The sequence below is a fragment of the Schistocerca nitens genome, chromosome 8 (assembly GCF_023898315.1).
Source record: "Schistocerca nitens isolate TAMUIC-IGC-003100 chromosome 8, iqSchNite1.1, whole genome shotgun sequence".
Lineage (NCBI taxonomy): Eukaryota > Metazoa > Arthropoda > Insecta > Orthoptera > Acrididae > Schistocerca > Schistocerca nitens.
In genome coordinates this window covers 153,871,581-153,897,048 of record NC_064621.1, presented here as the reverse complement: position 1 = coordinate 153,897,048, position 25,468 = coordinate 153,871,581, and the positions used below count along the sequence as shown (strand labels likewise).

At 42.4% G+C, this 25,468-nt stretch overlaps 1 protein-coding gene across 1 annotated transcript in view; it reads left to right on the top strand.

The window, feature by feature from the left end:
- The window catches only part of LOC126198681 (RNA polymerase II elongation factor Ell-like), a 306,283-nt gene that overhangs the window by 260,746 nt on the left and 20,069 nt on the right, over positions 1–25,468 (top strand). The window contains exons 3-7 of the mRNA XM_049935177.1: positions 20,011–20,135; positions 20,728–20,844; positions 22,223–22,540; positions 23,326–23,396; positions 24,189–24,345. Of these exons, the coding sequence (XP_049791134.1) occupies positions 20,011–20,135; positions 20,728–20,844; positions 22,223–22,540; positions 23,326–23,396; positions 24,189–24,345 (788 nt within the window). The remainder of the gene's footprint in view (positions 1–20,010; positions 20,136–20,727; positions 20,845–22,222; positions 22,541–23,325; positions 23,397–24,188; positions 24,346–25,468) is intronic.

The following is a 25,468-nucleotide window of genomic DNA, read 5'->3' as shown; positions in this document are numbered from 1 at the left end:
GTGGTAACGTAGTTATTTCGAGTCTGAGGCCGCCTTCAGCGCACACGCCAGTCGTGCGTTGAGAAACTTGGCAGCCGGAGCGGTCCCAGCCGGCCTCGTTGCCCAAGGTTGAACCAGGAATGCGATTATTCCCTTCATCGTGTCGCCGCTGCCGCCCTCACCCGCCTAGCACAGAAATAATAGTATCCCCCGTGCACGCGCTGCTCGGCTTTTCGGTATAATCGCCACAGTTTCCACTACATGCATTACTTCGTGGGTGTCCCAAATAATGTAGGATCTCTTAAATACTTCGTTAGCGGTTCAAGAAATGAAAGCAAACTCATCGAGAAGTGAGAGTGGCCTATATTATCATCCACTGTTAATACCTAGATCGGTAACGTATGTATATGTTGACGTAAACGTGTCACTGTACGCAGTCAAATTCATCTGAAACAGGGCGTGGAAGCGAGAAGCGGCAAGACTTAGTGACGCTTACAAGGGACTGCGCTGTTCAGGCATTGTATTCGAATTACTTATGTTACGTACTTCAAGAAGTATGTCGGTAGATACGAGTATTAACAATACAGCATAATATTTGCTTCTTTGTCTGCTATCACACGTCGAATCGCTTGTGCCTATATGACGGAACCATTTGCGAAGTAATATGTCAACGTTACGTGGCAAATCGTGCATGCTTCTCAACTATTTAAAAGCCTCAGTCACGGTATACTGCATACACAATGACGAGGCCGTTTTGTTTATGTAAAGATGTACTACTACTTTTACTATGTACGTCAACGTTACAGAATTTTACTACTGTTTCGCAACTGTGAAATAGTTGCAGGTTTTTAGTCCGTACCTTACATCGAACATATCTTACGTGAAACGAAGATCGCGCCTGGAGCTTCCTACAGATGATGGTACTGCGCCTCTAGGCGCAGAATTATGTGTACTAAAACTGGAACTATTTTGGGACATAACGTTTTCTCGCTCAAACCCATGTCGCCATTATCCCCATAATTGAGCTCATTGAGGCACTCCCTGTCAGGTCTGCAAACCTTTCTCTCTCCCCCCCCCCCCCCTCCTCTTCCTTCCTCTACATAAATTATCTTTTGCCTCAAACTTTTTAAAAAAGAGCCGTTTTTATTTTTGTGGGTTTATTTAATAACAATTCATTACGGTCATCGGTATGACAGTCTTATCAAGTGGTCACGTAGGTGTAAGACAAACATAATCTTGCGAAACGCTTATCATGGCTGCAGGTGTGAGACGTGATAAGTGCTGATAATGTAGAGAGAAAATTTAAATAAATTGATCTCTCTCCACCTACCTACTCTACGGGTTATCATTCCGTATTCCACATTTCCCATTGTCTTAGCCAGTTTGACCGGTTTTACATAATTTTACATATTCAAGTGATGATGCGATCCTAGTCCCGTTACTCAGATTAATTTCGTAAAACCTTAGCTCATTACGTATAAAATACGGTTGATGAGCCACTTGTGCACACCAACTCCTACAGTCGTAAGGAACTACTCCATGCCGCGCTGAATCTCGAAATTGCCCCAGTTGAAAGTTATTTTCCCCATTCTAATGCCTTTATCTGGTGGATATGGCGACATCGGCGAGGCATACTGAGCAGTAGAAACGTTATGTCCCAAATTTTTTAACATCCCGTGGGTGAGGATAATCCTTCCATTGCGGAACGCAAGGCGTAGCCCTCGTACTGCCCTTCACTTGCCAAGCATTGCTCGCTCCCTCCGTGCTGCCGCCCACCGCTAACCTGCGACGTCAGCACCACGGGCCCTCCGCGAAGAGCACACTCCCCGGAGCCCCGGCGGCCAGCCGGCCGAGCTCCGCTGCCGCGCTCGAAAACTCCTGCGGCTGCCCTTAAATACGTTCCGTGGCGCCGCCTCCGTCGACGTCACGCCGCCGATCCGACCAATCCGCGCGCAGTGACGTCAAGCGGCGACAGTGGCGCAACCTGCTCCGCTGTTGCTGGCTCGTCGCTTGTGGCCAGCGCGATGCTCGGCGGTGGCGGGCTCTCGCGCTCGCTCGAAAAGCAGACCTGTGACGTCTGATTGGTCTCATTGCGTCTCGGACCGGGGCCCTGGCCCATTCCAAGGTCACTCGCTCGCGTCCGTCTCGCGGGCCATCAGAGTTCGAGGCCATTTTATCTGCCGTTTGTCGTTTCGATATAGCTGGCACGTTCTGTGATATACACGGAGTTGGAACGGCACAGACTAAAACTGTTTACTGTGTAGTGTGCCCACAGACGAACAAAATATCTGTAATGACATTTTCCTCCTTAGATTGTAATTAGTTTCTATTCTCCACCATTGACCAATTCCGCCTATTGCGCCATATTCAAGTTGTAGTTGAAGTGTATGAGCTCGAGCCACCAACGCTCTCCTGTTACAAGCATATGGAGGGCGAACATAAAAACTTATGACGGGTAATGATGCGTACTACTGATATCAAAACTTCTAAAAAGTAGCAGGGTTGCTACTGTTTAAAATGTTTTATACCAATCTACGTATGACTAACTACCTAACTTTTATGTTGGCTCGCCAAATGCTCGCAGCTAGATAGGTTAACGGCATGCTCCTGTACGTCAACTACCGTTTGAAAATATAAATCAGCCTATAGTGAAAAATAACTTCAGTCGAAGGTTCAAAATATTGTCATTTCAGAACGTAATGTTTCTACGTGGTATCACTGAGCAAGCTTTGATCGATTTGGCAGCCGAAGATGGCGCATAGTGCGTTCATTTATTGAGCGCCTAGTTTAGAGGTTACAGAAAATATGTAAAAGCAGCCTCATCCCGCACTATTTACCGCTGGAATGGAAGTAGCCAAAGATAAGGTTCTAGCTTTCTAATGTGAAATTGGCTACAGCAGGAGTAGAGTGCAGAGCTAATGGACATTTTCAGTGTTTCCATACAGTGGTACTTAAAATATTACGCGTTTAGGCGTGCTTAATGACGTATATCGCTATGTACTAATTACTAAATAACAGTTGTAACGTATATCCGTGAACCGAGCGAGGTGGCGCAGTGGCTGGGAGACTGCGTCTCGCATCCGGGAGGGCGGAGGCTCCCACGTCCATTCGTATTTGGGGGTTTTCCGTAATCCGCATAAAGCAAAAGCTGGCGGTGGTACGTCTGAAAAACACACTGCCGACTTCTTCCCCCTCTCCTCCCCTCAGAGCTTGTGCTTAGTCTCTCATGACCTCGTCATTGATATGACGCTAAATCTTAATCACACATTCGCCAGTACTCCTGTTCCTAATCATACACCGGAGTATCGTTTACTTGTTTTAAGTTCGTTATTGCTAACACAGATGCGATGTTAGCCAAAAGTCTTTAGATTTGTACCAATTGACGACTAGGTATCTGTGATATCAGTGAAAAATGCAAGCTGTTTGGAAACTTCATTCACGCTGCATGTGTTACACTACCATTCATGCATGTAAAAAGTTAGTGGGCATTTTGCTACACGTAATAAATAAAATGTGAGCATCTCCATTATATACCAGTGGTCTTAGTGCAGTAGGGACTTCCACTTGACTGAAAGATACTACAGTGACCATCTTTGATGTCAAGTAATGTCCGCTTTACATTTGATGTTTTGCCAATGTACTGTATAAGAATTGTACCTCTCCGTAAATCAGAGTAGTGAACGCTTATTTGCTACCAATGACTGCAGTAAACACGGGAATGTAGTTTCATTAAGGAGCAACGACCTTCGTGACCTACTTGGCTGCTTCTCTCGCTCTCTGGGCGTGCTGCTTCGCACCCAAGCGAAGCGATGGCAGGAAAGTTTTTGTTCTTTATAAATACGTTCCACAGGTGAATTTTAGCATAGTGGCATCCACGGTGATAGCTTCGAATAATACACCTACCGTCTACCCTAAAGGAGACTGGTGAGGTTTTCCAGACATCTTACTTACCCCACCATTCTGCTAAGTACTCAGGTATGGTGTCTTCCACAAGACTAAATTTCAATCGCTTATGTGGTATTGTGCCTACATCCGTCAAATTAAAATTCTTCTTATTTTCTTCTACATTCGTTGTAGCCAGTAAGGACCCCGTTATTTCAAGCATTTTCCTGCGACGCAACATCTGTACGTACTCGAGATTCGTTGCTGGTTTTGTTTTTCGCACTGTGTCGATGGAGATTGTGTTTTGGTTCTGGGATAATAATACTGACAAGGGAACCTCCCCATCGCACCCCCCTCACATTTAGTTATAAGTTGGCACAGTGGATAGGACTTGAAAAACTGAACACACATCAATCGATAAAACAGGAAGAAGTTGTGTGGAACTATGAAAAAAATAAGCAAAATATGCAAACTGAGTAGTCAATGCGCAGGATAGGCAACACAAGGATAGCGTGAGCTCAGGAGCGCCATGGTCACGTGGTTAGCGTGAGCAGCTGCGGAACGAGAGGTCCTTGGTTCAAGTCTTCCCTCGAGTGAAAAGTTTACTTTCTTTTTTTTCGCAGAGTTATGACCGTTCGTTCATTGACGTCTCTGTTCACTGTAATAAGCTTAGTGTCTGTGTTTTGCGACCGCAGCGCAAAACCGTGCGATTAGTAGACGAAAGGACGTGCCTCTCCAATGGGAACCGAAAACATTTGCTCGCAACGTCATAGGTCAACCGATTCCTCCACAGGAAAACACGTCTGATATATTCTATACGGCACTGGTGACTGCATGTGCGTCACATGACAGGAATATATTGTCCACCAACCTAACTTGTACACTTGGCGAATGGGTAAAAAGATTCTTCTACCTTGCCCGATTTAGGTTTCCTTGTGGATGTGATAATCACTCCCAAAAAAGTGATGAAAACATAAGAGTTGGTCACATAAACTGCAACAAATGAATGCAACAGTTTCACAGTCGCGCAGTTTTCCCTGTGCTCTGTGAAAATATATGTTTTTAACGTTTTCAAATTTTTCCGTGTGTAGACCGTCACATCCTGCATGTTCAAGCAAATCTGAACATGTCCTGGAATTTTGGAGAGGGAAGTTGATTATGTGCGAGTGCCTGAACTTGATAATTGTCTAATTAAACTTTTCGCTCGAGGGAAGACTTGAACCAAAGACCTCTCGTTACATTTTTTTTCTTGTTTTTTCTTTTTGTTTTTTCTTTTAGTTCTCGCATTGCGAAGTGAAGGACTGTGAGCAGTGAGATGTCGCTGTTGGGGTCCGCATAGTGTCCCTGTAAGGACATTAGTTTCTCCCTGTTTTCCGGCCGATCCTCGTTTCTTACGTAACAGCTTTCACCCGCACCGCAGTCTCCGCAGCTTATAGCCACCGCAGCCACCATCCGCGCCCAGTCTTCCTAGAATAAATACAGTTCTGCTGATTTGCTATATTCTTCACAATGGTGCCTGCCTCCTCCGTTTTCATTTGAGTTTTTTTTTCTTATGTTGCTGTGCGTCCTTCAGTAGCTTGCTGTTCATTTAATATCTTGTAAATAATACACGCTGTTGCTTTGTGTTCATCATTCGTAGCCACCTCAGAGAGAACAGTATGGGACAATACACAGTGGACACCGCGATTAGCATCAGTTCGTTTACAATATGTACGGCCACCCATGCGGGCACGAAAGTCTCAGCAGTCACAAGATACGTACCAGTTGATAAAAACTGACCAGTACATTGCAGCGAACTAGCATGCAAGAGGTGGAAATGAGCCCATGTGCTGCATTCAAAAGATGCTAACCAGGCAAGCAGGTTAGCCTGTGTGTGACTTCTATTGGCGGTGTCCCACATCTTGATAGGCTAGCGTCAGTTCTTCCTCCATCTTCGCCTCACGAACTAAGCAAACACTTAATACAAAGAAAATAAAAAACGATTCACTAGCAAGTGACGCTCAAACTTTTCAATTTGGGTTAAGGCAAAGACGTGTCAGAACTAAAAACGTAAATCTAGGATGAACTAGTGCAGTCACAAAACTGAATAGTCATCATTGTGCCATCTGTTGCACAATAGCCGTATACCGTAACAGAAATCTCAAAGTATCTTAATGAGGAAGAAGAATGTACTGCGAAGTCTTCTTATTCCAAATTTCGTTATTCGTATTCTATATTTTGTAATGGCCACTTAGAGATCAGTACAAACCATTCATCAGGCATACTGCAAACCTATATTTTTCCATCCAAATGAAACATCGTGTTGCGATACTCCTCGAAAATAGTTTCCGCTTTCCACGTTCCACCTCACCTGTACTTGTCAGTATTATTCAAGGCATAGGCGTCTATAAGGTAGGGGGAAATAGCTCCCACAATCTTTCTTCTGCCATCTCGTGACGCCTTTATCGAGCTGCAGAAAGGGACCGATTCAACACTTTCACGTGCCGATTCCCAGCACAACTTGAACATGACAGATACATTCGTGTCCATCATCCGTCCCATAACCGTACAATGGGAAAAATAGAAGGCATGAAAATAATTCAACGAATCCAGTAATATGATCATAGCCCGCCCGGTTAGCCGTTCGGTCTAACGCACTGCTTACCGGGCGGCACGAATCCGTCCGGCGGATTAGTGTTGAGGTCCGGTGTGCCGGCCAGTCTGAGGATGGTTTTTAAGGTGGTTTTCCATCTGCCTCGGTGAATGCGGGCTGGTTCCCCTTATTCCGCCTCAGTAACACTGTGTCGGCGATTGCTGCTCAAACACTGGCTCCACGTACTCGTACACCATAATTACTCTACCACGCAAACATTTGGGGTTACACTCGTCTGGTGTGAGACGATCCCGGCGGGGTCCACTAGGGGCCGAGCCGCACAATAACCCTGTGTTCGGTGTGGGGCGGCGGTGGGGTGAATGAAGTGCTGTAGGGTTGTGAACTATTGAGGACAACGGTGGGCACGAAGCCTCTCCGTCGTTTCTAGGTTCCCAGTGCCATACAATACAATACAACGTGATCATAGGTAAGTTCGGTAATCAGTGTCGCAGATGATATTATTACTGGATAAATAATTTTTTAAAATTTATTCTCCTTTTCTTCAATTCGGGGAGAATCTTCTGTTTGTTATTTTTGTCGATATCCAACAATATTTTCTCAGTCGTTCTTACTTGTTTTGCTATTCCACATTTTTAACGTTCTGACCCAATATAACGTTACGGAAATGTGAATATATTTTTTGTAATTACGTTCTAGCTTTAGCTGGTTTGATACCGTGGGTTTAATCACATGAGGATATGATTTCAACTTGTTGAATTAAAAATGTGCCCACTATATTCTTATTAATAGTATACAAATATGCTCTTCTACTATGTTGAAGTAAGAGTATTGTTTGGGTATCAAAATAATCTCTATGATTATAGACTGTAAAGACAAGTTGTAATTTTAGGTTATCAAAATTTCGAAAGGTTATCATCCGATTTACTTCATATTTTTAAACGATACTTCAGTAAACGTTCGGACAGACATAGGCTACATATTTTTAGTATATAATAATCTATACTCCTGTATGAAGACAGGTCATACCAGTTTTTTTATATACAGTAAGTTTTGTGTACTGCTTATAATATTTAGTTTTTAAGGCACTACACGTTTGCAAACTTAACGTATCACTTATATCGATACGCATTTTTAGGATCTTACCCTCTTGTTGACGAAGTATATGCGGACGCCCATAATGCACGCCTCACAAGTAGCTGCTTCCCTCACATAGCGTTGCAGTTGTTGATCTTGAAATGATCGTAATCCACTGTGTAAAATATTATAAACCTGCCACTTACTGTTGTCTAAGCAGGAAAGCCGGCCAGTGTGGCCGTGCGGTTCTAGGCGCTTCAGCCCGGAACCGCGTGACCGCTACGGTCGCAGGTTCGAATCCTGCCTTGGTCATGGATGTGTGTGATGTCCTTAGGTTAGTTAGATTTAAGTAGTTCTAAGTTCTAGGGGACTGATGACCACAGATGTTAAGTCCCATAGTGCTCAGAGCCATTTGAACCATTTTTGAACCAAGCAGGAAAGAGGTATCATCACATACGTGAGGAGCAACCTCAAATTCAAAAGTTACTTCATTCGTGACTCTTACACGGATCAACAGAAAAAGCTTGCGACGCAATGTGTGAGACAGTAGGCGTTTTATAGTTTACAGAACGCCACCAGAAAAATTTCAAATATTTGTATAGATATTTAAAATTGTTACCCGTTGGACAAAAGGAATTTCATTATAACTTTTTGCCCAAGTCAGAATAAAAATGTGTGTTACAAGTGTTACGTAAAATTTGTGACATCTGTGACCCTTCTCCCAGAAAACGAGAATGTAGCACCATTATAGAAAATATTCGTAATAATATTATCAACTAAATGTAAGTTAACTCCTTATCCATTAAACTGGACTGCGAGAATATGATGTTTAATAACCGTAATAGACATGATGGCTCATTGGGCTGTTGACAAGGAAAATAAAAGAAATTGCCATAGCAGGGTCAAGATCATGTGTTTATTTTTTGGTTGTCACATTATTGATCCAGTTCTCTAATGCAAAACGGGGACTAGCACTTGGTGACGAACTATTCCGTCCTCACTTTCTTTCCTGTAATTGTACGTAGTTTATTCATTCGGCGATTTCCGTTAACGATCTGAAACTAAAGGAGTTCCACCATTACTGTACAGGTTTCTCGACACGAAGTGTTAATGGAGAGCAATTTTATTTCAAGCGAGCAGTAGTGAGACGTTACAATAAGTCTTGTACTTGGGGCTCTTGCATGGACGACTTCTGTGTGTTTCTTTACAATTACTTTCAGAAGATATTCTTTAGTGGCTGTTTTACACAAGTTAGATCGCTTGGGGTGAATTTTGTAGACCTCTTTTTTGTGTCTTATGCTTTTTTCTGAGTGCTATCTATTGTTAGATATTAGAGTACAAAAATTCACCGGATTGTACCACGTCTTGTGTGATACGGTTATACAGCAGTTTCCAGCTTGAAATAATAATAAAATTTGTAGGCGGTAATCATTTTTTTCCCCTGAAGGTAAAGGTAAAGTAAATCAATAATAAATCTATATCGATTTCGTTGCTCTCTTGGGACAGTATGCCGTTGTGCTTCTCGGCAGTGAAATTGTAGTTCACATTATTAGTGGGTCTTCGTATTTTTGTCGTGTAATAACTGGATGCGTTCAAAATAAGTGCGGTGCGCTTCAATTTGTGTGGTTCCCTCGTTCAGTATTGACCGGTCAACTCTAAACTGGAATGGCTGCTGAAAGTTACATAACAGTGGAATAACAGCAGATGGGATGATAGAACTTTAACACCTTATTGATTGGCGCGCTGTCTCTCATTTGACAAGAAACTTAAGTTCTATGAGGTAACGAGTCAAAAATCTTGTTTATTCCTCCAGCCTTAAGAAACATGCCAGAATCTTTTCGATTCTACATCTTTTTTCACGAAGTAAAAACTTGAGCAACTGCAGTACTGTGTTTAAACGGTACAAAGTATCATCAGCTGGTGTTATACTGGCCATATATTTCATTCTCGCTGTGGTATGTGCTCCCATAATCATCTGAGCTTCAGTGTTAAGCATCTTGTGTGGAAAACACAGTCGGGCGTCACAACTCAGTTCTGTGTGGGTTGATTGGTCGGTCGGTTGATCTAGGGGAGGGGACCAAACAGCGATGTCATCGGTCCCATCGGATTATGGAAGGATGGGGAAGGAAGTCGGCCGTGGCCTTTCGAAGAAATCCTCCCGGCATTAGCCTGAAGCGATTTAGGGAAATCTCGGAAAACCTAAATCAGGATGGCTGGACGCGGGTTTGAACCGACGTCCTCTCAAATATGAGTCCAGTGTGCTAACCACTTCGCCACCTCGCTCGGTCAGGAGGTTTCCCGACTAACTAGAGTTGGACCTACTTCTAAACCTGTTGCTACGCTGTTGTATATCACCCCCAGTAGTAGGTGCTTACGTCGGCAGTCCTCGATTCTACGCATACCTGTGTGGATGCCCGTCATAATTTGTAATTGACGAAACGCTTCTTGTGATTTATTGATATTATTTTTATATTCAGAGCGTCCACTTAGACGTGTTGTCGTATTGACTTTAGTCCACACGTTTTGGTCACTTCCAATTGTTTGCTGATCGCAGTCTGTCTGCGATCCCTCTCTATCTCTGTGAACGACATGATCAGCGGAACCTTCCTTCCACAGTCACAGGTTGGTGTGTTACTATATGCCACTCCATGAAATTGAAATTGTTTGGGATACGAACCGTGACCTGTTAATAAGTTCATCATACCTCGAGTAAGGGCAGTGCTGCGCAATTTGAGCCTGTTCCTGATACTTGGCAATATGCAGTGCTGATAGTGTCCGTCAGACTGCCATTCGTCTAACTTCCAGCCACGTAAATGTCTTTTGTCAGTAATCGGAGTTACTGTGGTCTCTTACACATGATCACATTGCTCAGGCCCCAACCAATGCAGCGCTGCCCTGTAATGTACCACGATATTCAGCGGACATAGCGAGAGTCACCCGTAAACTCTCTATAGGCACACTGCGAAAGGCAACGGTGAGCCTCACAAGTACGCTTCGTTGAAATCATCGAAGTATTGTTTTGTAGCTGCCTAGTCTAAGGCGATGCGCTCTGACGCTGGCAGCGAAGCCCACAGTGGCGTTGACGATAGCTTCGTGATACGATCGCACCACATGCAACGGTAATTGACAGTCAACAATGCCAGTACGTGCAATCTTATGCACAAATTTGGCCTTTTTCTAAGTAACGGAGTTCTCACTTGTGCGCTGAGATACCACATTGTGTTAGAGACAAATCTGAAACTCTAATGAAAGTTTCTGAACTTTGTAACCTTCCTCCGAGTATATTGTATGACTCGCCGTAAGTTCGATGGGTGGTAACAGGCATACATTCTTGCAAAATGCCTATAATACACACCAGCGCTCGTCCGGAAAGAGAAGTATCCATCATAAATACACGGTAGCTCGTTGTCAAGAGAAGCGGTACTAAATCACAGCTCACCGAGCGAGGTGGCGCAGTGGCTAGCACACTGGACTCTCATTCGGGAGGACGACGGTTCAATCCCGCGTCCGGCCATCCTGATTTAGGTTTTCCGTGATTTCCCTAAATCGCTCAAGGCAAATGCCGGGATGGTTCCTCTGAAAGGGCACAGCCGACTTCCTTTCCCGTCCTTCCCTAATCCGATGAGACTGATGACCTCGCTGTTTGGTCTCTTCCCCAAACCGACCAACCAACCTAAATCACAGCTCGACCACCTCGCCGTTGGAACAAGGTATTCACGGGCAGAAGCGCGGCGACGCGCCACTCTGGGGCGCCGCGTCGGCGTCGGCGCTGGCGGCGGGGTGAGCGACGTCGGACCGGCGCCGGGCGACGCCGACGCCACCGCTGGCGCCGCGACGTCCCGGCGACACCGGGGCTGCTGGCGGGACCGCCTCCCACGCTCCCAGCCCTCTGTCGAAACGTGAAAACATGTTTGGTACATTGTTACGCGGCCGTCTGGCAGAGTCAGCAATCGCTACCACATCATACGCATCTACGTACCAGCACACCTCTTTAAGTCATTGCATTCTGGGTGTCAAGAATAGGCGTGGTTCAATAAATAATGCCCCGCAGTTTTTTTTCTCAGAAGGTACTTATTCATAAAAGATAGAATTTGGTGATTCAGTCAGCATTTCTTTTATTAGGTTCATGTAGAAGTTCGTAGCGCTTTTTGTTTTGCATGTTGGTATTCCGGTTACTGCGAGTTTGTCGGTAATTTTTATTTGTATTTTACTGCTGGTATTTGAGCTATTGTCATGTGGAGATAGTGAGCGGAGCTGTGGCCGCTAGAAAATGGAGTGCCAGTTGGAGAAATCGGAAGATTTCCGAGTGATTCTTTTGTTTGCGTCCAGTGTAGGGGTGACAGCAGCGGAGGCAGCCAGATATATTTGCGTATTGCATGGGGATAACGCCGTTGGACAGAGCACGGCAAGAAAATAGTTTTCTTGTTAGGAGGGTCGTTTAAAAATTAGTGACCTTTCACGTTCAGGAAGACCTTCAGGGTTTGAAGAAGATCATGTAAACACATTAGTTCACAATTCATCACATGTGCCAGTTTTCGAGTACACTAACATGTATCATTGCGATCATTGCACCATTGTGCGACATTGTATGCTGTGGGGAAGGTTCAAAAATCTGGTGTATGGGTACCGCATGCTTAAAACCAAAATCGCAAATATCAGTGGGTGGCCAGATCAGCATCTCTGCTCGCTCGTCATCAATTGGCTCGTGAACAACACCGACCATGCCCTGTCTGTATCGTTACTAGTGACGGGAAATGGTTTCTTTGTCCTAACATACGGAAAAGAAAGGAATTGTGTACTGAGAATTGCTTTCCCAAGGTGTAACCATGACTACTGACATTTATTGTCAACTGAAACGTCTTGCAGACGCAATCCAGGAACAGCGACCGGGAAGACTGAATGAAGTGATACTACTACACGATAACTCCCGCCCACTTTCTATAAATATGCAAGAGTTGGTTTGGAAAGTCATTCCGGAGCCACGTTATTCACCTCATCTTGCGTCTTCAGATTTGTACCTTTCGAGCGCTCTATCGAACAGCCTTCAAGGAACTTCCTTTCCGGATGAAAATGCGCTCCCAACGTGGCTCGACGATTTCTCCGTCTGAGAACCGCGTGATTTGTACAGTCCCGGAATCGAAGTGTTATCCCACCGTAGGCAAACTATTGTAAATAGTGAAGGAGAATATATTAATGATGACTAAAGTCTCTTATGCGTATTTGTTGCGTGTATTAAACTTACGGAAAAACGCTGCGAACTTACGCACCAACCCAATACATGTAATAATTTTCTACGTAGCTTCCATAATATTTTGTGGTAAAAGCTCTTGTCCATAGCCACGTTTTCACTGTATGAACTATGCTCTCATCATCTTCAAAGTGTGTCCCACGCAGAGAAGTCTTGTGTGGCCCAAACGATGGAAGTCCAGTAGGTTTGTCTCAGTCACAAACCATTCCTAATGGATCCGATCAGATGGACGTCCGATGGCGCCAGGTCTGGCCTGTAGTGTGGAAGAGACAGTGACGTCCAACCCAGTTTGGCGATGTATGTCCCACGTTCGAGACATGGGGGTGGGAGTGCATTCTGGCGGCGAAAGATTTCTTTTGAATTACTGTCAGACCTATATGTCGGAAATGGTTGAATTTGTTCAGAGTCTTCACAACCGTCTCTGAATTGATGCTTGCTTTTGGCAACGCATCCGCGGGAATTATACCATCATAACAATACCAAAAGACTCTCCTCATAACTTTGACAGCAGAAGGAGTTGCCTTGAATTTTTTCTTTTCTGGTGACGTCCCTTTTATTTCCGGTACGAGGTGAAGCATCCAGGTTTCGTCGCCTGTAATCATCCGTGACAGAAATTCCTCTTCATTGGCCCCAAACTCCTTCAGCGATTCACATGAAGCGGCTTTTCTTTGAATTTTGTAGTCCGTTATGAGCACTCGCGGAACCCATCTTGAGCACACCGTCGAATATACATTCAACGCTCACGGTAGCTGTAGAACTAGTTGTGGAATTGGGATGCCCCGATCTGCAAGAATCCTCCGGATTCACAACCTAGGGAACTGGGACTGTGTCAGAACGTCCCAAATGTGGACGATTGTAGAGCTCAGTTTCTGCTATTTCTGGCGCTTTAACTCTCTTCACACATCGTCCAACAGTACTACTACTAGTTGCATCATCATGATAAATTGCTCACATACATTTATGGATGTTCACCACGGTTTACTTTTCCGCAACCGAGAATTCAGTTACAGTACGTTGCTTGTAACACGTGTATTGCATAGACGCCATTTGGAAGCTTTATTACGCCTCTGCCACCTGTCGGAATTGTTCGAAACTTCGTACACGTACATAAGAAACATAGAATTTGAAGCACATAAAAAGACGTTTTCCTCTATGTATTAACAACTGTAAAAAAAGGCATTATTTATTTAAATGATACTCGCACCGGTTTAGCCACTCTGGCCTGTTCCACTCTCATACCAACAAGGGACAAATGCAGCTTGTATGTCTCCGTACGGGTTATGATCTCCTATTGTGTTCTCATGGTCTGTATACGAAATACGAGGGCTGGAACTTAAATAGTGGCAACTATTTATTTACAGCGCGTACAAGCTTGATACGTGTTTCAAAGTTTTACTGACCTTCAAAAGTAGTCACCAGTGATGTGGAAGTCGTAGGATATTCAGCAGTGCCAGTTGTGTTAACAGTTCGAGCTGCGCGGTCTATTACCCGACGAGTTTGCAGCAGTTATAAGTTGGTTGTAGGTTGTGTTCCAAAAAGTAACAGCGTAGAGACAGAAGCGAGGACACTTTCTGCAGGACCTGGCCATCATTTTGCAGGACAGTGCTCAGGCATATACTGTGTAGGTTGTTACTGATTTGGCTGCTAAGTGCTATACCACCTACTGCACTCCCCTAACTTAAGCCCTCGTGAGTTCAACTCGATTTCTAAACTGAAGGAAACACTTCACGGCATTCGCTTCAGAACTGTTACAAATTCGTCGGGTAATAGACCGCGCCGCTCCGACTGTCAACACAACTGGCACTGCTAAGAGTATCCTACTATTTGCACATCACTGGGCAACGGGGGTTATACAAAATGCTGGCGACAACTTTGAAGTTCAGTAATACACTACTGGCCATTAAAATTGCTACACCACGAAGATGACGCGCTACAGATGTGAAATTTAACCGACATGAAGAAGATGCTGTGATATGCAAATGATTAGCTTTTCAGAGCATTCACACAAGGTTGGCGCCGGTGGCGACACCTACAACGTGCTGACATGAGGAAAGTTTTCAACCGATTTCTCATACACAAACAGCAGTTGACCGGCTTTGCCTGGTGAAATGTTGTTGTGATGCCTCGTGTGAGGAGGAGAAATGCGTACCATCTCGTTTCCGAGTTTCATAAAGGTCGGATTGTAGCCTATCGCGATTGCGGTTCATCGTATCGCGACATTGCTGCTCGCATTGGTCGAGATCCAATGACTGTTAGCAGAATCTGGAATTGGTGGGTTCAGGAGGGTAATATGGAACGCCGTACTGGATCCCAACGGCCTCGTATCACTAGCAGTCGAGATGACGGGCATCTTATCCGCATGGCTGTAACGGATCGTGAGCCACGTTTCGATCCCTGAGTCAACACATGGGGACGTTCGCAAGACAACAATCATCTGCACGAACAGTTCCACGACGTTTGCAGCAGCAGCAACAGCTCTGAGACCATGGCTGCGGTTACCCTTGACGCTGCATCACAGACAGGAGCGCCTGCGATGGTGTACTCAACGACGAACCTGAGTGCACAAATGGCAAAACGTAATTTTTCGGATGAATCCATGTTCTGTTTACAGCATCATGATGGTTGCATCCGTGTTTGGCGACATCGCGGTGAACGCACATTGGAAGCGTGTATTCGTCATCGCCATACTGGCGTATCACCCGGCGTGATGGTATGGGATGCCATTGGTTACACGTCTCGGTCACCTCTTGTTCGCATTGACGGCACATTGAACAGTGGATGTTACATTTCAGATGTGTTACGACCCGTGGCTTTACCCTTCATTCGATCCCTGCGAAACCTTACATTTCAGCAGGATAATGCACGACCGCGTTTTGCAGGTCCTGTACGGGCCTTCCTGGATACAGAAAATGTTAGACTGCTGCTGTGGCCAGCACTTTCTCCAGATCTCTCACCAATTGAAAACGTCAGGTCAGTGGTGGCCGAAAAACTGGCTCATCACAATACGCCAGTCACTACTCTTGATCAACTGCGGTATCGTATTGAAGCTGCATGGGCAACTGTACCTGTACACGCCATCCAAGCTCTGTTTGACTCAATGCCGAGGCGCATCAAGGCTGTTATTAAGGCCAGAGGTGGTTGTTCTGGGTACTGATTTCTCAGGATCTTTGCACCCAAATTGCGTGAAAGTGTAATCACATGTCAATTCTAGTATATTTGTCTAATGCATACTCGTTTATGATCTGCATTTCTTGTTGGTGTAGCAATTTTAAGGGTCAGTACTGTACTTCGAAACACACATCTCTTTTATCCGAGCTGTAAATAAATAGTTGCCACTATTGAAGTTCCAACCCTCGTTTATACAGGAGGCAGTTCAGTTATTATATTGCATACCTCGAATAACTGGTCTCGTAAACTTACCAAACAGATTCCGAAGAACTTCGTCTTTCTTCTAAAAAATACCATGTAATTAGTGAAGTCATATCACGTCTATATTTAACTTTGTATTGAACTTGCTCGCGTTTCAGAGTGAATTCACAGATTTTAATTGAAGCTCTCCATTGTATCCTGGTGGGAAAGTCCTGCCTGCAATTTTTCAAAAATGTTATTGCCTGTTTGTCAGCATATGAATTTCGTTTGACCTTAAGTTGAAACAGGTAATAGGATATCCATTGTGGACAAACAGAAGCCTGCCGTAGAATTCAGGTATGAGCGCTTAACCAGAGGACTGTGGGGAGCCTGAGACATTCGTTTTGAAACGCGTATAGGTTCAATGAAAACCGAAATCCAATATGTGGCTTAATGCAAGAAAAACCAATGCCAGATTTTCAATAATTTTAGCTGTTACATAAGTAGCAAAGTTAATAAGTTTTAAATGTAAGAATAACCAAAGTATGTCTTCAAGGTGAACGTCAAGACGTGGCTCACAGTAAACTAGTGTCATCTCATAAATACGGAAGAACTTGATGCAACATTAATCATTGTATACGTTGGTGAAGGATCTTTCATGTTTTCAATGCTGGAGCACAAGGACGCACATGTTGATATTTGACTTGCCGTTATCCACTCTTTTACGTATACGTATACGTATACGTCGATTCGTCCGAAAAGACGAGTCGTTTGAAAAAAGTGTCCTCTACCATATCCTGGAGAACTGAAATGCAACTTCTGAGGCTTCATATGCAAGTGTCGTTTCAGAATACCGTTGTTCGAGGAAGCTGAAGTTCCTGGCCTGCACATCTCTTGAATTTCGAGGGCTCCGTGTGGACGCGCCTCGGATACGCTCGACATTTCATCAAACGTTTGTGGCCGATCCGTGCCCTTCCCTTTGCATGTGCAACCAACTTCAAGAATTTTGTAAGCCAGTCATAAATCTGCTTTTGCAGAGGTGGCTTCGTGCCGAATAGACGGCGGAATGCACGTTGCCCTTGAACATTGGAATAATTTCGCCCAAATTCCAACACACAAAATGATTTCTCTTGTGCTCTAGTCGCCAGTTGACTCAAAGATGATAAATATCCCAAGTATTTTGGTGGTAGGGACAAAAGGAAGCCATGGTTCGTGAGGTGAACATCGAGCTCGTTAAAGACCAAGAATTCGCTTAGCTCTCCGAAAAACGGAATAGCAACCAGATGAGGCATTATTGAAGGCTGCACCACCACGTTTACCCTAACTATTTAAGGAAACCACATAAAATCTGTACTTGGATGACCGGAAAATACAGGTAGACCCAAATGGTACATCGGCGTTGACCTGCTTATTACATGAACCATTGCCTAGCGTTTGTTTAATGCAACTGAAAATTAAAATCTTAAAAATGTTGTTTCTATCATTAGTCGCATCATCACACTGATGCTTGGGTAACAAATTCTTTTTAAAAAAAATCTCTAGTAAAATTGTGCTTTTGAGACGGCAGCTTTCGCACGTTACACTTCATTTGCCGTTCGTTTATGTCTGCTCTTCCCGCGAAAAAAATTGGTGGGAGTGCACATCCGTCCATGACATCCAACATTCCGCAGTCCGCGTGTTTCGTTGCGAAGATTGTTATTTTTGCAGTGTAATGAATCACGGTGAAGTGTTAAGATGTTCACACTTGAATTATTTGCATTGGAATATCCACTTCGGGAGTCGAATAAATGGACATATGATAACTTGGCTGATTAGGTACAGGAATTTTGTTTGGTAGTAGCTAGAGAGTGGTTTGCAGCCGAGAGATACGACGCAGAAGTTGACGTCACGAGGCGCAACGTCCTTGGGAGAGCTGCTACTTGCTTCCGCGGCGCAGGGGAAAGTGGGTTGTAAGGTTGGCAACCTGTCAGATCCGGGACTCGGAAGCTCGTGATGAGTCGTCCTGCCCTTTGTATACAATTTTGTGGACGAGAGTGTAACGTCTTCGTTCCCACCCGCACCCAGATATGACGATAATCTGCAATTGGCCTAGGATGTTTCTGCACTCTTGTGGTCTACACTCCTATGTCGCTCTTTTCAATAAATCGGCCAGGTTCCTTTTAGTTAAAAGCTATTTTATCCAAAATCGTTATCCCTGTGTGTGTGTGTGTGTGTGTGTGTGTGTGTGTTTTGGGAGGGGGGTTGAAATTGTCGCTGAATTATTTTACACTGAGGGTCATGGGATACATCCTAATATCGTGTCGGGCCTTTCACCCGGCATTGTACAGCAATTCGATGTGGCATGGACTCAACAAACAGTTGCAGAAATACTGTGCCACGCTGCCTTTATAACTGTCGATCATTGCGAAAGTGTTGTCAGTGATGGATTTTGTGTATGAACTGATCTCTCGATTATATTCCTTGAATATTCGATGGCATTCATGTCGGATGAGATCTGGGTGGCCATATCATTCGCTGGAATTGTCCAGGATGTTCTTTAAACCAGCTGCGAACAATTGTGGTCCAGTGACATGGCACATTGTCATCCATGAATGGCTGCAAATGATCTCCACGTAGCCGGACATAAACATTTCCATTCAATAACCAGTTCAGATGGACCAGATGACCCATTCCATTCCATGTGAAAACAGCCCACACCATTATAGAACCATAAACAGCTTGTACAGTGCCTTGTTTACAACTTAGGGTCCATGGCTTCATTGGGTCTTCCTACAGTACCATCAGATCTTACCATCTGAAATGGAAAAGTATTTCCCAAGGCCACAGTTTTCCAATCATTGAGGGTCCAACCTACATGGTCACAATCCCTGAAGAGGTGCTTTTAGCAAAGGGACTCACAACTCAAAATGCTATTGCTCTCAGTCGTTAAGTGAAGGCAGTTGGCTGCTGTATTGCCTGAGCTGAGGGTTAATGCCTGACATTTGGCAGTCTCGGCAGCTATCCAAAATGGAATGTCCCATGCGTGTAGGTCCAACTACTGTTCCGCGTTCCAAGTCTGTTAATTCCCATTTTGTGGCCACAATCATGTTGGAAACCTTTGTTCAAGAATCACCCAAGTGCAAATGACAGCTCCACCATTGCATTACCCTTTTATACCTTGGTCACATGATCCTATTGCCATCTGCATATGCCCCCCAAATATGCCAACATCCTGTTGTGCACATGTTTTCCTGGCAACTAATCAAAGAGTCTTAAGAAAGTCATCATGTGTGCAAGTCATTATTGACCAAACAAAATACCAAATATATCCTATTGGAGGAAGAGGAAAAAGGCTTTCCTTTCATGGTGTTCCTTCTGTATGTAAGGTGATTGTAGCAATGATACTTATAGCAGTGTGGGTTTGCTGAAAGGTGCTGTACCACAACTGTATAGCTGGTGAATATCTCACTACCGAGAGGAAATAAGAGACGGAACTTTTTATGAACTATGTGAAATCAGAATTAAGTTAAGAATCCTATGAAACACAATTTCTCTTGTACTCACTAAAGGTACAGAGCTCTTGAAATTGAAACTCAGCATCTGCTTTTGATGATAGAAACTTAGGACGGAGAGCAACAGACTTCAGTCTGTGGCTGGTTTTATGCCAGTACCGAACATCAGCAGAAGCTGCAGCATAGCTCATCACAAAAACTGTTTTATCATTGTGCAATAGTGAGTTTTGCAAATGAATGAAGTTTTAGTTTCTGAACACTATTTAGCTGACATTGTCTGTGAAACACTGGCTAGATTAATTTGCATAAATTTAGTTTGGATTTTGTTGTATGCATCTCAGTTTCATATTTTTTCTCTTACCACCACATAAACAGAAGTTTTCTTTCTATTGCAGACCCTAACTTTTCCGTCATGCGAGTCCAGCCTTGGCCAAGCAGGCTTCAAGTTCAGCCTGTCGACAAACGCAGATATCGAGGGGCCACAAGGAAGCTTCGAATGCGTCAAGCAGAACAGTTCCACGTCAGTAACAGTTGTACATATAGCGTGAACTAGTGTTAAGATTAAATAAACTCTAAAGTATTTATTAAGTATGTATGAAACACAGGATTGCAGTTGTTTTACCTTTCAGTTTAGGATATTTTTTTATTCAATTAGAATCGCAAATTCTCTGCACTTGGCTAAAGAAGTTGAGATAGTGTGTATAACATGAGTAATGTCTCAGTATCAAGAAGGTAATGAAATAGAAAATTATTAGAATGAGAGCTTTTACATTTTATTTCAAATATAGCCATCTGTATATTTAAGAACACCTTCCCTGTGTGCTGCAAACTTTATTGTAAATAGGAGTACAGTCCTGTATCACTTTCATAGGCATTTCATGTCTCTTCATGTTGTTAGAAAACCTCCAGTGTGAATTGCTTTACCACTCCATGTGCTACCACATTGGTTACATTTCGTGTCGGAGTGTTCTTGAGCTGTAAAAGTCGTACTTCTCAAATGAAGACTAGCATCATCTGTTGTAATTTATCACAACCATTTTGTTTTTTCTCTTTTTTGTCTTAATATTACTTCCACATTGACAATACCTTAAAATTGTGTTTTGTTCAAATAGGTCACTGGAGCCCTTGGGTGCACTACCGTGCAAAATGCGAATACATGCCAAAGATGACGTATACGACAGGACAAGAGACCAGTTGGCAAAAGCAGAAGAGAACCAGAAAAGGAACTGGTACTAGTTGTTCTGTTTTTGTAACCTCCCCATTCTCTCTCTCTCTCTCTCTCTCTCTCGTACATATCACACCACTTTTTAACAACTGTGTCTGCTTAGTTGAGAGATGTATTGGTCTAAAATATCTTATAATTGTTTATAATTAGAGAAAATTATTTTCATAATGATAAAATACTATGTGGGGATTTATATTTTGCAAACAAAATGATAATAGGGCAGGAGATGGTAATTTATCAGAAATTTGTAAGTGTTCCATTCACAGTTCAACATTAACAGTTTGAAAAATCACAACATAGATCTGATTAACCTATTACTGATGACAAATGAACTCTGTGATGATTGATTATTGGTAGAAAAATCTGAAGTGATCTCATAAGAGTAACAAATTATGTGTATTTCAGACATATGCTGTGAAAAGGAAGCTAACGCCAGTAATCTGAATGAACATCTGGGTCACCAATTGAGATCTTCTAAGGATTATTGTTTGTACCATTGATTCTTGGGAATAAACGTAACAGTTGAATAGTAACAAGTGTCATTTTGAAGATGTAGCCAGGGCTGGTTTAAGAACATTTTTCCACACAAGCAACATGATCGTTTGGCTCCACCACCACCACCACCACCCCACCCCCCCTTTTCCCATTTTTCCGCACAAGAGACTATAGTTAGTGCACCCTTCTCCTCTTTCCCTCCCTCAAACATTATAGTCACAATAACTTGGGCTCTTAGTAAGACCGTGCAAAATTAATCTAAATTTAATAAGCATGGAAATGGGTTGTTTTCATTACTAATCATGATGCATTCTGTGTACAAATTTGCCACTGGGTCGCCTTCAACAACCCTCTTTGCTTGGCATCTCAAGTGGCTGCTTGTTTTGCGTGGGGCTCAGATTGGCCCTGGATGTAGTCACATTAAAATAAGTAATAAAATTAGTTTTTAAAGCAAAATTTGATAGCATATATATCTTAGAAAATTGAGAGGTAATCACTGACGAGGGCAAAACTCTTAGTACTGCCGTTACACATGTACAAAAGTACAAGAAACTATAGTAGCTTTTGGAACCATTAGTTCCTTCCATGGGAAGGAAAGGTGAATATTTTGAAGCACAGTAAATATAAAAGGCTGATAAGTCAGGATGAAAGGACCCACTTGTATTGGGGATAATGGGAGATGAATATCATGGATATTTTCATAACCATGTGCCTGTCATTGTGGACTAAGATAAAGTAATAAAAATTTCAGTTGAAATTTGTCATTTGAATTGCTGATGATGTTTTGATTCCCTGAACAAGTGGTGTTGGAAAAGCAGCATGCTATATTAAAAAGGTTGTCATTTTTCATAATATGTGCTCTATGTAATCATTTTTTTTCCCTGCAGCACAAGAGAAATAAAGCCTGGAGGTCCAGGCATTGGCAAAAAGGTGAAAATAAAAGTGAGAGGTATTCCTGCTAGGAGTATTGGCAACACAGTCCCACCTGTGCAGAAAGAAAAGGACTTGCCTGTTCTGAACACTCGGCAACCGCCCGCCAGCAAACAGTTTCCGTCAAATGTGAAGCCGTCTACGAATGGTTACCTTCCTGCCCACAACAGCATGTCCAGTGGGGGTTCTCCCCAAAACTCCATCCGAACCAAACCTTCAGGGAACACCGGTGGCCAGAAGACTGTTAACACAGATATCATGCGGCGGCCTCTAAGGTTGGTAGAACCTTCTGACTGCACGTTTACAATGTCTGTGAATATTTTTGTATTGAAAATAAACATATAATTCTTAATTGCTCTAAGCATAACAGGTTTGGACTTTCTTTTTAAGCCAGAGCATTATTGTTATCTTGTATGTTTATGATCACAGTAATCCTGATATTATTTTAATAAAATCAATAATCCCCAGTATCAGATTAAATAGCATAATATATTATATTTTGAAAGTTAACTGAAAGACACAAATGGCAGTTTGCTTAGCCACATCACTTCCACTAATTTTTCAGATTATAACCAATCAGACGTGACACTTCGCATTTGTGTTCTGTCATCAGTGCAGACCTGGTTAGTGGTACAATCTAGGGAAAAAAAAGGTTACATATGTATTTTCACTCTTTTATACAGTGGTACAAGTAATTTATACTACAGTGCCATTGTTTTTTGGTTATATAACACAACTTTCCCAAAACTAATCTAAATGTGTTAGTACCTTGTAAACATGAGCCATAAAAATTTACTCTGATAACTGCCCTAGATGGAATAGTATTACACAATGAGACATACTTTTCAAAATTTATGAGGAAGTAATACTTCAACAATAAGTCAGGCTTTGTTGTGCAGCATCTAAAATCCTTTATTACTTTCATAGTTTGTGTAACTTGCATGTAGCCCTTATACGACAGATTAACTGCTTCCCATTTTTTGATTCTGTTATTTGCTGTACAGTAATTCTGTAGGAAAACTGCACATACCGTTACTACAGTTGCTGCAAATCTTTCTAGGGAACGGCTAATACACCTTCTTGCTGTCAGACCATACAAGAAACCAGAAGTGTATGAGAGACTCAGAAAAGGTATGCATATTTGCCCATTGCAGCCCGAAACATATCACTGCTGATAATTAAAAATTCTTTGGCTGCGCCTTTGTAGGAATACTGTTCTCTGAAATGTGCTTACTGTAATATTATTGCTAACAGTGACATTATTTTATAAACTGGACAAAGATTGGTATGGTATCCACACACATTTTCTGTGGCTGTTATCAAGAGGATTAGTATAGACTGATTTTGATGAAATATGTGCTGGAAGAAGCAGGATATCAAAACACATTGTTGTTGTAGATGATGCCCTAAAAGTAAATAGCTAAAGCTTGGGAGTTGCTACTCCAGTTTCAAAAGAGTACAGATATCAGTTGATCTGCCGCTTGATAGTTCGCTACAGAGAATGTGTGGGACTAATAGGTATAGTAATTAGTTGCACAAAGAAAACATTTTACAGTTTTCGTACAAAATAGACTTCCGCTATATGGACGCTACTTGTTATGTATTATTGCATTTTTCAGGAGGAATTCTGCTCAGAGTTCTTCTGTTTACTCCTTTTACCTTTTCGATGTGCCACTTATTCTCTCATGCCAACAAATAGTTTCATATGTTTACTCATGCTGGTGTACCTTTAGCTAAGTTTATTTAAATGTTTTATTTTTCTACTAATGATGCTTGAACTGAACAGATTGTGACTGCAATTTGATTCTAGCACGTAGTCAGCATTTTATGTCTGACAGTAACATTGGCTGATGGTGCAGTACTGCCACGAGATGCATTAAAACTAAAGTATCCTGTGTTTTATATTACAATTGTGTATTGCAGATGGTATAACAGACCGCGACAGAAAGTGTGTCGGTGATGTTCTCAAGCAGATAGCACGCATGACAGAGAACACATTTCATCTAATGCGTAACATATGGAATGATGTACAAGAGGACTGGCCTTTCTATAGCGAGCAGGACAGACAGATGCTGAAGCGGTTAGTATTTTGCAGAATGTACTGCTCTCTCTTTTTGAATGTATTGAGTCTGCAAAGATGGGGAAAGTATTACCATTTCAAAAGCAGAGTTTTCATCCAGTAAAAATCATACCAAAAATAAAATAGTATCACAACACAAAACTAGGAAGGTTTTAAATGATTGCTTGACTACTAAGAGTTCAGAATTACTGGAGCAGTTGTGTTTCTCTAAACACCATCCTTGCACTTTTGTAGAATCATAGTAACATAACAAAGATTGCCTACTCTAACTGATTTCATTACTTTTGTTATTTAATGGGCACACTTGTTCTTAACATGGGGCATTATGTTAATCATCTCTCATTGGTTCATAGAATCCTTTGGATACTATGTTTGGTGGCAAATACTTGTAGATAACAACTATAAGCATTTGTCTTTGCCAGTTAGGAAATGAGGTGGGCATTTATACAAAAATAGGAAGCTTGTATTTTTTTCTTTTTCTCCTTGAAGAAAATGTGTGTGTAATTTACTTATATTTGAAAACTGCTCATTATTACGTGTGGTATGATGACAAACTTGTAAAACACTTGTAGAAAGTGTGCGCCCTATTTCTTAGTTACTATTATACACTTTTTAGTCAAAATTCTCCGTTGTGTTTGACTTATCTCACTGTTGGTCTGTACTAGATGAAATTGACCACAAATTTTGTCAGCCATCTGTATTGACAAAAATACTCAATTATGTCAAGAACAGCAAACCTTATAGGTATTCTCTCCAGAGTGAGGGCAATCTCAATAGTGTTTCAGTTTACATGAAGAGCATTTCTAATACTGCAACTACAAGAATTATGTGATTTCATCCATTTGAATTTACATTTTCATTTATTCTTCTTAAATAAACTGTTCAAGAATTGGCACTGCTGTTGACAAATGAAATTTTGCTTGACGCAAACATAAACTGACTTTATTCTCGTCTGCGAATCTGAACTTGCTTGGTGAACCATGTAACTCACTTCAGCAGACACATTGATAATGAATTAAAACTTTTGTCTTTGTAACTTTATTGAAGCAATTTGATATTGGTTATTTCGAACATTACAAAGACCCATATTTTAGTTGTTTTGTAAAGTCTTTAGGAGAAAGAG